Source organism: Pipistrellus hanaki (assembly GCF_964339955.1).
Source record: "Pipistrellus hanaki genome assembly, chromosome: X".
Classification (NCBI taxonomy): Eukaryota; Metazoa; Chordata; class Mammalia; order Chiroptera; family Vespertilionidae; genus Pipistrellus; species Pipistrellus hanaki.
In genome coordinates, this window is record NC_140524.1 from 93,576,098 (window position 1) to 93,591,947 (window position 15,850).

Below are 15,850 nucleotides of genomic sequence, written 5' to 3' on the forward strand. Positions count from 1 at the left end.
GCAGGAAGCAGCCAATCAACTATTCTCTCTTATCGTTGATGCTTCTATCTCCCCCCCCCCCTCCTCTCTGAAATCAATAAAAATATTTAAAAAAATAATAAAATAAAGTGTGACTTGAATTTTGTAGATGGAGAGCCAATTACAGGGTAATATTCTTAGCTCCTTCTGGGTTTTCCCTCTAAAGTGTCAGGAACACCTCAGTAGAATTTGAGAAACAGTTAACAAGCAGGGACAATTATTGAATACCTATCAATCTTTAGCTAAATAAAACTAAGGTATAAGGATGTTTTCCTCTCTCTTTAATGGAAAATTAAATTACACAAACAATATAACCTGCTTGCTAATTAGAAATTGCAACTTCCTTTAGCCATTTTTTTCTACCTCACCCCGAGTATAATCTATTCTAGCCTTAGGTTCTGAAATACAGGCTTTCCTTTCATTGAATTAATTTGCCATGGTCTGATAAAATACCATGAACTATTCAAATTAGTATGACCTAAACAGTAAGAGTAGCTTGCAAATACACTGATTAAAAGGCTTATTGTCTCAAAGTACATCACATACTTCACCTTAAAAATAAATTTGTTGGCCGAAACCGGTTTGGCTCAATGGATAGAGAGTCGGCTTGGGGACTGAAAGGACCCGGGTTCGATTCCGGTCAAGGGCATGTACCTTGGTTGCGGGCATATCCCCAGTAGGGGGTGTGCAAGAGGCAGCTGATCGATGACTCTCTCTCATCCATGTTTTTAGCTCTCTATCTCTCTCCCTTCCTCTCTGTACAAAAATCAATAAAAAAAAAATATAAAAATAAATAAATAAAATAAATTTGTTGCCCGGCTGGCATGGCTCAGTAGTTGAGTGTTGACCTATGAACCAGGAGGTCACAGTTCGACTCCTGGTCAGGGCACATGCCTGGGTTGTGGTTGCGGGTTTGATCCCCAGTAGGGGGCATGCAGAAGGCAGCCTATCAATGACTCTCTCTTATCATTGATGTCCCTATCTCTTTCTCCCTTTCCGTTCCTGTCTGAAATAAATAAAAATAAAAAACAACTCCGGTTTAAAAAAACAAAAGAAATAAATTTGTTATTAAAAAAATGCTAGTGCTTAAAATTACTTCGAAGTTGAAATAGCTCTGACATCACAGAAACATTTTTCTTTCCAGTCTTATTACATGTTCATATAAAGGTTCAATTAGCCCTAACCGGTTTGGCTCAGTGGATAGAGCATTGGCCTGTGGACTGAAGGGTCCCGGGTTTGAATCCGATCAAGGGCATGTACCTTGGTTGTGGGCACATCCCCAACAGGGGGGTATACAGGAGGCAGCTGTTCCAAATGTTTCTAACTCATTATCTCTCTCCTTTTCTCTCTGTAAAAAAAAAAAGTCAGCCGGGACCGGTTTGGCTCAGTGGATAGAGCGTCGGCTTGGGGACTGAAGGGTCCCGGGTTCGATTCCAGTCAAGGGCATGTACCTTGGATGCGGGCACATCCCCAGTGGGGGGTGTGCAGTAGGCAGCTGATCAATGACTCTCTCTCATCGATGTTTCTAACTCTCTATCTCTCTCTCCCCCTTCATCTCTGTACAAAATCAATAAAAATATATTTAAAAAAGGAAAAAAAAATCAATTACTAGCCCCCTCCCCCCCCAAACAACTAAGATCAGCCCTGGCCAGTGTGGTACAATGGCTCAGAGGCAAGGAGGAGTAGGAAAATGAGGCCAACCAATCAGGAATTGGGTTAAATTTTCAGTCTATTTTATCTGGCCCAAAAGAGAATGTGTGCATGCATGTGTGCATATGAAGTACGGAGAGGGGTAGACTCTTCGGACAAGCAGAGGACAAAAGGTCAAGAAGAACCAAATGTCATAGTTGAAGCACTTTCCTTTCACGAATTCCTAAAAATATAGACTAATTTAAAGACTTCTGTCAGACACTAATGAAAGGAAACACGATAGCAGTCCTCTTTCTTCATCCATAAACAGGCCATTTCCAGAACAGTAGTGAGAGCGCAGGAATATTATTTGAAAGACTTCTTTCCGTGCCTGCAAGGACTTTCACATACAGATCGCCGGAGTAAAAACTGAAGGCTGCTTTTAGAATCAAGCCCTGACTGGTGTTTCCAGTGGTTAGTGTCACCCCACGCACCTAAGGGTCTTGGGTTCAATTCCTGGTCAAGGGCACATATCTGGGTTTAGGTTCAATCCCAGCCCAGTAGGTGGACGTGCAAGGAGGCAACCAATCAATGTGGCTCTCTCATCGATGTTTTCCCCTCCTTCCCTTCCATTCTTTCTAAAAAAACAATGGGAAAAAATATCCTCAGGTGAGGATTAATAAATCAAATAAATTAATAAAAAAAAAAGAGAATTTGAAAACAAATAAGATCAGCCCTGACCAGTGTGGTGCATTTGGCTGCAGAGTCATCCCATATACCAAATGGTGGTAGTTTTGATTCCCAGTCAGGGCACGTACCTAGGTTATAAGTTGAATCTCTGGTTGGGGTACATGTAGGAGGCAACCGATCAATGTTGCTCTCTCTCCCCCATCCTCTTTCTAAATATAAAAAACAACAACACAACGGCTAAGTTCATACTGTATGTAAAAGAAACAATTTTGATAGAAAAGAATACAAGTATTTTTTAAAAGAGAACACACAGATGATAAAATATAGACTGCTAATACACATTTATTCTTTTATTGCTAAACATCCAATGCCAGCAACTATGGTATCTTCAAGTTCAGTCCTATGAGTGAATTACAACACAGTCAAAAGATTTAGAGAAAAAAAATCTCTGTGCACCATTAGTATATAGACATTCAATAAATACCATAGGACAGACTGATGTCTGAGTGCTACATATCCATGAAGTACAAGTTTACAATTTACTACTAGAACAGACAATGACCTATAAGAGTGATTATCAAATGGTCAAGTTTAACTGCATGTCTTTTCAAACTGAGATGCTGAAAGAAATATATACATTCTTTACAGATCATGGGTGATTTTTTAAGATCCTCAAAAATGTAAACAATGCAGAGGAGGAACACTGAAAATAAAATTTCATTGAACAAAATAACAACACAACAAAAAGTACACTTTTCTTCAAAGCCTCAAAACAAATCAATTTTCCTAATTGCTCTACAGAAATCAAAATGGATTATTTTCAGAGATGATAATCTTCCAGGGACACACAGACCTTCCGAGTTATTTTTTATGTTAACATATATTTACAGTAAATATTCAATAGTTTTTATAGCTTACTTAAATAGATACATGCTTCCCTAATCCATAAATAACACTAATTGTCATCCACTCAACCATATTTATTGAGTGTTTATGATGTCACATGCACTGTGTTAGGGATGCAAAGAGGAGTATGACACGGTCCTTGCTCTAGAAGTGCCACAATCAAGGTGAAGAGACAACACGTAACATTTCTTCCCTTTCTTACAGGATGAGGCCATTTCTATACAAACGGGACTGATCTGCTCAGCACCCTAATAGAGTGGCTCCCCAATCCTGACCCTATGGAGCAACAGACCAAGGTGTTTAAAAGCTACAAGAAAGTAATGTGGGTGGGATTTTTTTTTTTCCACCCAGAAAACAAAATTAATGGGAAGGATTTTTTTCTATTAAATTTTCTCCTCAGCTTAAAAAAAAACTGACCTGCACGTATACAATGTTTTCATTAGTAAATCGCTCAGCTCACGTGTTCAAATTAATTATGCAAGTATTTCATGGTATTCCCTAAGTGCTACCTGAACAGGTCTGAACATTACTCTGCTAATACATTTTGATCCTGAAATGATTGCGTACAAACGGAACAAATACGTTTTCCCTAGGATAGGCTAATAATTTGTATGGTTTTAGTAGTGCTAAGAACTGATAACCTGGAGTCATTGCTTAAAATACTAAAATCATACTCAATATGTAATTCGTTTAAGAAGGCAGGCAATTGTGTGATACAGTCTAAAGAGTTTGTTAAAAATAATTAAAAACTCGTTAATCTGAAAAAGGTGAACCCCCTGGGAAGAAGTTAGGACTGCTAGTGTTCCTGAGTGTATGAGAAAAGGACATATTTGTCATCATGTACAAGTGCTCATACACTTCTGAACTGGGCGGGGCTTTTTCGGCACAAGAGTAGGTTCCCGGCTCTGGCAAATCCACGTTGGTACTCATGTGAAGCTGTCCTCACTGTGCAACCAAGTGTTCTGTGGACCCAGTGAGGTAGCTCGGGGGAAAGATGGAAGGCCAGGATTAGATGTTTTATTGCCCAACACAGAGAATCGTGGGAGCTGCTGGTGAGGACAGAGCATAGCTCGGAGCTTAAGGCAGTTGCTTCTCGAAGACAGGAACGGGGGAGCTGGGACTCGAATAGCCCCGGCAGCATAAAAAAAAAAAGGTCTACCCTGGAAACAGTTCCAAGCTTCGAAGCTCTGCAGAGAATGGTAATCAGGACCGCAGAGGTCCCGGGTCGTGGCTTGTGATGTCGAAAGGTTCAGCTTAGTTCTGAGGTTCAACCCTAACTGCTCCAGCTCACGTGCTGCAAGTGGGAGAGCCTTCCTGCAGCCGATTCTAAATGTCAAGGCCAAGTGCTTCTGTGAGGGAATGGGGGCACGTTAGCAAAGAGGTAACTTGTGGGGCAAAACCTGTGTCAAGGTATTAGGCCCTACTTCTTAAATTGTTCAATTATTTGGCATCGTTTGACAAAGATTTTCCCTTTTGGGTCAGCAGATTCTCTTATAAAATGTTATGAACTGCAATCAGACCCCAGTTATCAGAGTATAAAATAATACGCCATTAAATTTTAAAATACTTTTCTAACAAGACAAAGGACAAGAAGTACAGGTTGAGAAAATGCTCATCCCTTCCACTTGGCCAAAGTGTGGTTTCCTTCAGCTATGGATTGATGATTTAAGAAGTTTTCCTCAACTAATTTTACCCAATTTTGTTATCCTTTGAAACTATGAAGATTCTATAGTCTAACTCATTTTGTTGTCTAAGGATCTTCATATGAGACAATGTGAAGTCACACAAAAAGGTTTAACAAGAATCTGCACTTGTTGAGGAATTGTTCCACAAGCACGTGCAGATTGAGTTCAGTCTTTGAAACTAGAATGTAGTCAAGGACTAGACCTGGCTTTTCTTCTGTTAGCCCCATCCTAGCGTTTGGATTCTCTGGATATAGGAGGAGCTTAAAAGTTGATGGCTAAAATGTCATTTTAAGGGAACACTTGATATTTCACACCAGGTACTGGTTTTCAGTATTGCATATTGTAACTCACAGATTGTGTCGGGTGAGTGCCGACATTACCGCGCTGTCACCATCCAGAGTCCCAGAGTCACATTGGCAGCCAAAAGGACACTGCCGCCAAGCAAGATGAAAAATCCTATCAGATCTTTCACATCGTTGTCTCCGATCACTGAGGTAAGAGTGGCATCCAGGAAAGAGTTTAGAATCCACTGGCCATCCAGAGCAAAGCAGGGCACTGCATTGACAATAGCCAGAGCTCCTGAGAGCGAGATCAGGTACCTGGTGAAAATCAGTTAAGGAGCCGATGGTGAGGTGTGAGTGGAAATCGCATAAAGAACATACTTTACCAAGACTGGATTCGAGATTGCAGGTGACTTCCCTCCTTTCTCTGACTCTGTGCCTACCAGTACAGGCCATTCCTTCTTGGATCTCTATTACTGAAAACAAATGACATTATTCTAAGTTCAAAAACCTTGACTAGAAAACTAAAGGCCATTTGTAAACTAAGATATTCTATAATAAACCCCAGGAAAGACTGAGTCTTTTTAATTCTTTAATGATAAAAGGAATTTGGAAGGAATAAGAAATAAAATTATTTTTTGATCCTTGTAAGTATTACATTCCATTAGGAAACAAAAGTTTTGGCCCCTTGAACTCTATTTTGCCATAATCTATAAGGTTATAGCATAAATAATGTAAATATAACTCTATTTTACTATCATCTGCACATTTATAGTGCAGATCCCTGAGACAAAGCTACAATCTATAAGATACAATCTTGATTGTACACATTCTTTAGTAACTGCTCATTTGTTTTCCATTTCATTTCCCCCCAAATCACTGAGAAAAGGAGTTTAAAAAATTTGAAAGGGGCAAAAGGAAACCCTCCACACTGTTCAGTTTATTCAAATCCTACACGATAATTTTTTTTTTAAAGTTCACCTTGTATATGCAAACATAATATGCTAAAGAATACAAGAGATTTTGTCCTCTGAATCCTATTTTCGTAGTGGAAATGAGTCTGCTGTCCCTTATGCATTCCTTCATTTGCTCAGAACTATCAGGCCCGGAAGAGGCAGAATTCATCACCTCACTAGTCACTGTAGTTTTCATCCTTTGTAACTCAACTCTCAATTTGTATTCTTTTTTAAAAATATATTTGTGTTTTTTCACAGAAAGGAAGGGAGAGAGACAGAGAGCTAGAAACATCGATGAGAGAGAAACATTGATCAGCTGCCTCTTGCACACCCTCCACTGGGGATGCACCCGCAACCAAGGTACATGCCCTTGACCGGAATCAAACCTGGGACTCCCCATCCTGCAGGCTGACGCTCCATCCACTGAGCCAAACCGGCCAGGGCTCAATTTGTATTCTGTGTTCCTTTCCTTTCCTGTCCTTAAACTTTCTCTTTCCCTTTCAATCCCTCTCCTCCCTTGGATTTCTTCCCTCCTTAGTTGATGCTTTTCATCTTGAAGTCTCTACTTTAGTTGTTAACTGATATCTGTGAGGTTTACGAGTGTTCTATGTAAGGTAAGAACGATCCAGTTCCACATAACACATTTTAAAACATTTTCACAACAGAAAGGATACTTGACAAATGTCTCCACAACTACAGGCAGATCAATGCTTAGAAAGTTAAAACGTGGGATAAAACTGGTGATGCTCACTAAAAGAAAAAAGAAAAAATGCATATTACTCATATAGATAAACATTATAAATTTTACCATATAATAAAAATTGGGCTAGCCTATTAAATTGGTTGAGAAAACCTTTTCCAAACATATGGGACAGGCTTTGTATCACATATAAGAACAATCAATTATTCTAAGAACATCTAATAATTTCTGGAATATAGAAATCATGCTCCAATACATACTTATATTTTGAGGTGAGAATAAGATAAAGTTAACTATATACCAAATATGAATACCAAACACAAGAGACTGATTTAATAAATACAGAATTTACATAGAGTCCTTATCCTTTCAAAGAGGTATAACCTCAAAGTTACATTCACTACAACTATTATGACACTTAACCTTTTGGGTCTCGGTTTTTTCCTTCATTGCTGAAAGGATTAAGACTAGAGAATTAAAAAAAAAATATTTTATTGATTTTTTACAGACAGGAAGGGAGAGAGATAAAGAGTTAAAAACATCGATCAGTTGCCTCCTGCACGACCCCCACTGGGGATGTGCCCGTAACCAAGGTACATGCCCCTGACCGGAATCTATCCTGGGACCTTTCAGTCCACTGAGCCAAACTGGTTAGGGCAAGACTAGAGAATTTTTAAGGTTTCTTCCACAATGTGGATTCCACAATCCTGTTTTTGTTCAAAATATTTAAAAACTTCCTTGTAATTAAGTAGAACTTACAATATACACTTCTGCATTACCCTAAAAGGGGACCTTTTTTCATTTGTGGAGGATGTATTTAATATTTGTAATCTAGAATCACTTAGTATAAAATTAAAAAAAAAAATAACTCAGGTTGTACCTCAGGATATGACTGAAGCAATGAGAGCCTTTTCAGCTTAACAATAACCCACAACCTTCGGACCAACTGAGAGCCTTTTCAAAAGTAACATAAAACCCACATGCCCATCAACTGATTAATGAACAAAGAAAATGTGCTATGCCCATACAATGGAAGATTATTTGGCCATAACAATGATGTACTGGAACAGGCTACAACTTAGTGAACTTTCAAAACATTATGCTAAGTGAAAGAAGCTGGTCACAAAATATTCCATGTATGTGAAATTCAAAGAACAGGCAAATTTATAGACACCGAAATTAGTCATTGCCAGAGGCTGGGGGATATTGGGGGGAAATGAGGAGTGCTTGCTTAATGGGAATGGGGTTCCTTTTTGAGGTGAAAATATTCTGGAACTAGATTTTTGGTGATAGTTGCACAATTCTGAATATATTAAAAATTATAAATTGTTTACTTTAAAAGCGTGAATTTGCCTGGCCAGTGTGGCTCAGTGGTTGAGCCTCTACCTATGAAGCAGGAGGTCATGGTGCAATTCCTGTTCAGGGCACATGTCCAGGCTGTGAGCTCAACCCCCGCAGTGCAGGAGGCAGCCGATCAATGATTCTCTCTCATTACTGTTGTTTCTATCTCTCTTCCCTTCCTCTCTAAAGTCAGTAAAAAAAAAAAAAAATTTTAAAAGCATGAATTGTATGGAATGTAAATTATATTTCAGTAAGTTATATCAAAAAGGAATACTAAAAAGCTTAGACAAGAGGAGTTAGACTATAGGATCTTCAGCCACATGAAGAAGCTCTATACTGTTCAAATAATTATGCTGCCCAGTTTTGAAATTACGTTCACATAAAACTGACGTGTCATGTACAAATCAAATTATTGTTACATCCCTGGCATTTAGGGTATGCTGCGCTTGCCACTACTTTTGGGAGCTTGGATAAAATTTAATAAGCTTTCACAGGATATCTAAGAGACCAGCTCTATGACTTGGGCATAAGTGGAAGAGAAGGAAAAGTGTATTACACTCCAAAGGCAGACATGGGATTCAGCTCCATCTTGCTTTTATAAATTCAGACTCTTTTCCTACTGCGTACATTTTATTTAATACTTAAGCTAGCAACACCTGAGACTAATATAAAGTTGTATGCCAACTGTAACTGATAATTCTTTAAAATTAAAAACAAGTTAACAAGACTTTGAAAAGTGAGCAAATTTACAACAAAAACAAATGCAATATGGCGTCTGAATGGTTTTCTGAGGGCCTACCATCATAACACTCACCTGTGTAGTGCAGGTGCAGAGGATGTCCTACGAACAACATATCGATTTGAGGCGGGTGTTTCACTTTTATTAAGCGGGTGTGAGTTTCCAGAGAAGGGGTTATGCAGAAACTTGAACTTGAGCCTTTTTTACAGTCTTTATTGGTTCTACACACTTGGGTGGCTTCAACTGCTTTCCGGGCAGGCAGACATGTATGCTATGGAAAAAATATTAATTAGTCAATACTAAAAATGATTTATTAAAAGAAAATCACCAAGTTACAAGTCCGTCAATATCTTTAAATGTCATCTAGCATATTCGGAAAGAATTTCACGTAAAAAATGCCATTTATGTGCACCTGCTATAAATCAGATTCAAGTATTTTACTTTGTCCAAATAAGAGATTACCACTATACAATTTTAAAGATTCTCAGATGGAATGCGACACATGAAGTGCAGAGATTTTAATAAAATGATACAAAGTAAAAGGAAGAGAAGTTTTCATAGATCCCATTTTAGCTCTATCTGCTTATTATATAATATTGATAATTATATCTGATAAGCAAGACAGCTTCAGAGACAACTTACCAGGCGCTTATTAAAATTATTTCTGTAGGAAAAGCACACATCGGTGAGGCTTTGGTTGTTACAGCATTCGATGGAACCATCTAGCCGTTTGTATGCTGAAGAGAAATAGTTTATTAGAATCTATTACATAGAATCACATTTCTAATAAAAATTTTGTTTTCAAGACAACAACAGTAAGATGCATATGAATTCAGACTCTGGATAATTCAGAGCCCAGCTTGATGGCTACTCAGTGCAGAGTTTCATTTTATATTACAAAAGGATAGATATTCAGTTTGGAATCAAGAAGCAGCACTTACCCTAGGTTAGCTCTCTTCATATAAACTGACCCACTTGTGAAGCTGGAGCTCCAGTCTCAGTGGGCTTTATAACTCCAGCTGGTCAAGCACAAACGTTTAATGAGCCACTGTTAGCTGCCCTAATGCCACTGGTCCAGTATCACTAGAGCTCCTGCATGGTGATGTTAGCAAACAAAATGGCGAAAGGATGCCCAAGACACTCTCACCCCTAAGGAAACCACTGTTATATCACACTAGAGGCCCCTTGCAGGAAGATTCCTGCAATAGGGCTTCCTGCTGTGGTCTCTGCTGCCCCACCTGCTTTCCTCCCTTCTCCCCACCCCACCTGCTTCTCTTCTTTCTCCTCCCCCCCACCCCCCCCCCCGCCTGCTTCCCTCCTTTCTCCCGCCTCCCTTCTCCCCGTCCTGCTTGCTTGCTTCTCCGCAGCATCGCTCCCTTCTGCAGCACTTGGCTTCTTTCTACGCTGTCTTCAGTCTTCGCTCTGGCCTGGTTGGGTTAATTTGCATACTCACACTGATTGGCTGGTAGGCGTGGCTTGTAGGTGTAGCAAAGGTACGGTCAATTAGCATTTTCCTCTTTTATTAGTGTAGATACCTATCTCACCTCCAGCCTTACCTTGGGGCTTTCCTTCAGGAACCAGGGCAGCCCAATTTGACCCCACAGATGTGTACACATTTGCCTGCACACCAATAATCCAGTTATCATTTTTGAATGATAACAGAAACTGTTTATTCCCACTATTCATTTATTGTTTTAAAGTTCTTCTTTTTTAAAAAATATATTCTATTGATTTTTCACAAAGAGGAAGGGAGAGGGACAGAGAGCCAGAAATATCAATGAGAGAGAAACATCGACCAGCTGCCTCCTGCACGCCCCCCACCGGGGATGTGCCCGCAACTAATGCACATGCCCTTGACCGGAATCGAACCTGGGACCCTTCAGTCCGCAGACCGACGCTCTACCATTGAGCCAAACTGGCTTCGGCTGTTTTAAACTTCTTTAGTACACTGCTTCTCTGGTATCTGGGGCAGAATAAGGAAAGTAAACTGACGCAGGTGGTATAAAAAATGATTTTCATGTATTTATTTTGGAAGGTTCTCGGCATTCAACACATCAAACTTGTGAAGCATAAATTGATGTATGGGAAGGACCAATGAAATTTAGAATCTTATATTCATACAGCCATATAACCAAACGGACTGAGGAAGACATTCAAGAACAAAGTTACTATAGAACTGCAAAAAAAAAGTGTGCTTTCCAGTACAAAAAAAAATTTTAAAAAAGGTTTTCATTACAAGAGTGTCTTCAGGAACACTGGCATGAAAATGTTAGTTGATATGCAATGTGATTTTATAAGGACACTGTATTTCAGCCAAAGGTTTTTGTTTGTTTTTAAATAGTTTTTTATTTTATTTATTTTTTAAAATATTTTATTGATTTTTTTACAGAGAGGAAGGGAGAGGGACAGAGAGTTAGAAACATCGATCCCTCCTGGGGACATGCCCGCATCCAAGGTACATGCCCTTGACCGGAATCGAACCTGGGACCATTCAGTCCACAGGCCGACGCTCTATCCACTGAGCCAAATCAGTTTTGGCTAAATAGTTTTTCAAACTAGATTATTTAAGAATGATATCTTGTACTGGCTACACTGGATCTTCCCTAGTCACTGCTGCTCTCTCTCCTTGGCCAACACAAAGTACAGAACAAAACAGGAAGCAATCTAACCAGTGCAACTACTTCTCCTCCGCAATGGCTGGCGACATGGGCAGTTTTGTTTTCTTAGCCATAATTGAATGGTATTTAAATCTAGAATTACAAATCATATTTAAAATATGAAAGCAGACTGTGAATATGTAATGGCACTGACAAACCCGTGCCTACAATCACGCATCAGCACAATGATAAAGTATAAGGCAAAAAATTATTAGAATTAAAAAAAAAATCAATACAAGCTGTAAAACCCTCAGTGTTCATTTTGTTCAGTTGCCAAGTCCCACCAGTATTTACCTCCTAATCATTTTTCTATCACCATCTGTTCGCACTTGAGTGTGGACTCCAATTCCTTCTCACCTTACCCATCTGAACAAAGTCCTAATGAGTTTTATTTCCTTAGCATCCAGCTCGCACGTGCAAACCTGTCCTACATACCGAATGTTTCTTTTTTCTTTTCTTTTTTTAAAAAAAAATATTTTATTGATTTTGTACAGAGAGGAAGAGAGAGGGATAGAGAGTTAGAAACATCGATGAGAGAGAATCATCGATCAGCTGCCTCTTGCACACCCCCCACTGGGGATGTGTCCGCAACCAAGGTACATGCCCTTGACTGGAATCAAACCTGGGACCTTTCAGTTCGCAGGCCGACGCTCTATCCACTGAGACAAACTGGTTTCGGCCAAATGTTTCAAATTAACCTGCCAAGGTAGAACTACAAGAATATGGCTCTTCTAACGGAATATTTCCAAACACTCTGCACTGCTCCCAAATACAGTCCAAGTTTCATAGCCTAAAACTTAAACTTTCATTTTTTATCATCTTGCCCCAGGCTGCTCCTCCTCCTCCTCCTCCTCCTCCTCATTCCCTGACGCCTCTGGGCTTGCAGAGCTGACTCTGGAGGCTGGGAGGTGGGTTTGTGGCCACCGCAGGACTGAGGCCTACTCCACCACCTCTCAGTGCTACTGTCCCTGGGCCCAGCTCCCACCAGGTCCCCTGGACAGGTGAGTGCTCCGGCTCCACAGAAGATGCCGGACCAGGGAGCAGCCTCTCAGAGGGCAGGTCCACAGCTGCTTGGCTGACCTGGATGAGTGGTGCTCCCACAGCGGGCTGCTCCCCACAGGCCACGCCCCCCACCAGTGCACAAATCCCAGGCATCGGGCCTCTAGTATCAAATAAATTAAGTGGATAATGGAAAAAGTAGCAAGTGATGGGGACTGTAATGAATTAGAAAAAATATATACTATTCTAAGGGGTTAGCAGCCAGGCCACTCAACTTGGGGCCCAGATTTGATAGTTCCTCCATTTTATTCCAAGAGGAATCAGAAATCTGGACTTCATGTGAACCCTCTTGAATTTTAAATATTAGCAGCTGCATGAATTTTTTAAAAATACATTGCAAGCCAAACCAAATACATCTGCCAAGACTGCATTTGGCCTCTAAATAGTCTACCACTAATTTTCAACCTCTGGGTAATGACTGCTTCTTATGGTGATTTTTCCAACCAAAACATGAATCCATGACTGTGGCTATTCTGACAAGATTAAGTATCCCTTGACATGCAGGATTTTCCACTAAAAAGTTAAATATTTTGTTACCAGGTAAGAAAGTAAACTTGATATTTGCATTTATCAATTTTTTAAAAGTTGTGGGTCTAAAATATCTTATTTTAGAATCTTTTCTACTGGATCATATTAAAGAACAAGTTGCTGAACCAATTTCTGGAACTCAATTCTTAACCTATAAAGTAGAGACGCCATGGAAAACTTTCACATTAAAGGTACTTCTATGAATCATGAGAAGCCAATCCAATTCTGCTTTGGAAAGAGTATTCAAGACTGCAACGGGAGGTCCCAGAGGCATTTATGGGTTCAATTTAATTTGAGTTAAAGATTAGAATTATTCTATGTATCTCCCCAGTCTAGGAGACAATTAGGAAAAGTTAAAACCAGATTAGTTTCAGAATTTCACTATCGGGAGAACCTGCATATTCGGAATGTACCCTAAGACGGGGCTTAAGATAGTCATAGACATCTCCTATTCTTCAAAGAATAGTCTAGACCAGAGGCAATTCTGGAATAAGGTTGGAGAGAAACTTCTTCAATCTATAGTTTATAGTTCTTACTACTACTACTTTCTAGATCACTAAAATGAACTGAACAATTTTCTTAACCTAGCTCATTAAACACATACATGTAGTTAGAGCTCCAACACAGGGAGAGGCAAGCCTATTTATCTTTAGTTCTACAGCATCACTTACTAATAAGTAGTTTAAAAATTATTTAAAACATGCCGGGACCGGTTTGGCTCAGTGGATAGAGCGTAGGCCTGCGGACTGAAAGGTCCCGGGTTCGATTCCGGTCAAGGGCATGTACCTTGGTTGCGGGCACATCCCCAGTAGGGGGTGTGCAAGAGGCAGCTGATCGATGATTCTCTCTCATCGATGTTTCTGACTCTCTATCCCTCTCTCTTCCTCTCTGTGAAAAATCAATAAAATATATTTAAAAAAATTATTTAAAACACACACACTCTCTTCAATTTAGGATAGCAAAGAAGTCTTATAAAACATTACAGAAAATTTGGGCCTAAAAATGATCTGGGTATTGAAAATATGTGGAAAAGATCCCTGCAGTTTTCCTTTTATTACCTTAAAGATATGTAAGATAATGATATTCCTATTGCTAAGCAGTTATGGGCATACACCCTCACTTCTTCTGAGCAGGAATATAGGTTACTCAAGGGAATGTCTGAGTCCGGGCTCACAGCTTCATTTTAGGAAGCAGTTGCCTTCAGTGTTCAATATCATTCTCCTTCAAATGCAGTTCAAACGCTGGCCTTGCTGAGTGTAGTCTTTCTTACTCAAGATAATGCTTTTAGAAAAATAAAAAAGAATTTTTGCTTTATGCATATGATATAGTGTCCTCTCAAACTAAAGAGAGGAAAATAGTCCCTCCCCCAAAACAAACAAACAACAACAACAACAAAAACACCACAAAACGAAACAAAACAAAAAACCACAAAGAGCCAGACTAGTTCTTGCCTGTAACTTTAGTTCTATTTAAATCACTAAGTGGCATACGAACACCCAACAATATTAAAAGAAAAGGCTTAAATGTGAAAGGAGGGGAAGTTTTTGTTTTCTGTTCCGACTGCAAATAAACCAGAGATCTATTACAGGTGCAAAGAACTCCAAGCCCTCAACCACTGTCCTTTTTTGGACCTTCAGGCAAGGCCCTTCAGTCTCCAAGGCGTGTCTGGAATAAACTCCTTAGGCTTACCTCATGCATCAAGGGCAGAGGTAAAATTAACCAGCCTTGGCTCTGCTGGTGACATTCATAGTTCAGCAGGTTAATGTTTAAAAATAAAAAGGAAAGGATTAATAGGAAAAAAAAGGTCTCAACAATTTAATAAAATACACAGTCATTTCAGGCAGATTAACCACATTTTTTTAATCTGTAAAAAATGTTAGTATTTTAAGGAGAACATCTAGTCTACTTAATATCTTAATGAATACCTTTTGTTAATTTTAATAATATACCAGGGAAAGTCAGGATACGAAGTAAGGAGACAGAAATGATTGGTTGGGACAACTTATGAGCACTCAGAGTCACACCTTTCCAAGGTGGCTTTATCAGACTGATTTTTTATTAGTGTGGAAGAGTAATACCTGCCTTAGGTTTTTATTTTTTAAAAATATATATTTTATTGATTTTTTTTACAGAGAGGAAGAGAGAAGGATAGAGAGTTAGAAACATTAATGAGAGAGAAACATCGATTAGCTGCCTCCTGCACACCCCCTACTGGGGATGTCTCCGCCACCACAGTACATGCCCTTGACCGGAATCGAACCTGGGACCTTTCAGTCTGCAGGCCGACGCTCTATCTACTGAGCCAAACCGGTTTCGGCTGCCTTAGATTTTTAAAGAAATACTTTAAGAATATAGCACATGACTTAGAATAGTGAAATATTCTAAAAGTTAATAAGGAAAGAGTTTCAAGAGTATTTCAAGGAAAATTTTCATTTCCATTCTGACAGGGAAAGGACAAAACCTCAAACATCTGGAATGCAGATATCTTAAATAAAATAAAAAAAATTATACTGGAGAGAACTTTATTTGTCCACTGTGTCATTTTGGCTCTTGTAATTCAGTGCAGAGTATACCAAATTTGGAAAAATTGGAGGAAAACTTTAAAGTAGTTCAGAAGTAAGAAATAATGTGTTATTTCTCTTAGAGAAGAACACATTGTGG

General features: G+C 39.3%; 1 protein-coding gene across 1 annotated transcript in view; it reads right to left on the reverse strand.

Moving 5' to 3' along the window:
- Nucleotides 1-2,654: 2,654 nt before the first annotated feature.
- Nucleotides 2,655-15,850, reverse strand: part of MBTPS2 (membrane bound transcription factor peptidase, site 2) — a 57,957-nt gene continuing 44,761 nt past the window's right edge. Inside the window, exons 8-11 of the mRNA XM_084869701.1 lie at nt 9,588-9,682; nt 9,021-9,216; nt 6,840-6,915; nt 2,655-5,527 (exon numbers count right to left, since the gene is read on the reverse strand). Of these exons, the coding sequence (XP_084725827.1) occupies nt 5,305-5,527; nt 6,840-6,915; nt 9,021-9,216; nt 9,588-9,682 (590 nt within the window). The 3' untranslated portion in view covers nt 2,655-5,304. The remainder of the gene's footprint in view (nt 5,528-6,839; nt 6,916-9,020; nt 9,217-9,587; nt 9,683-15,850) is intronic.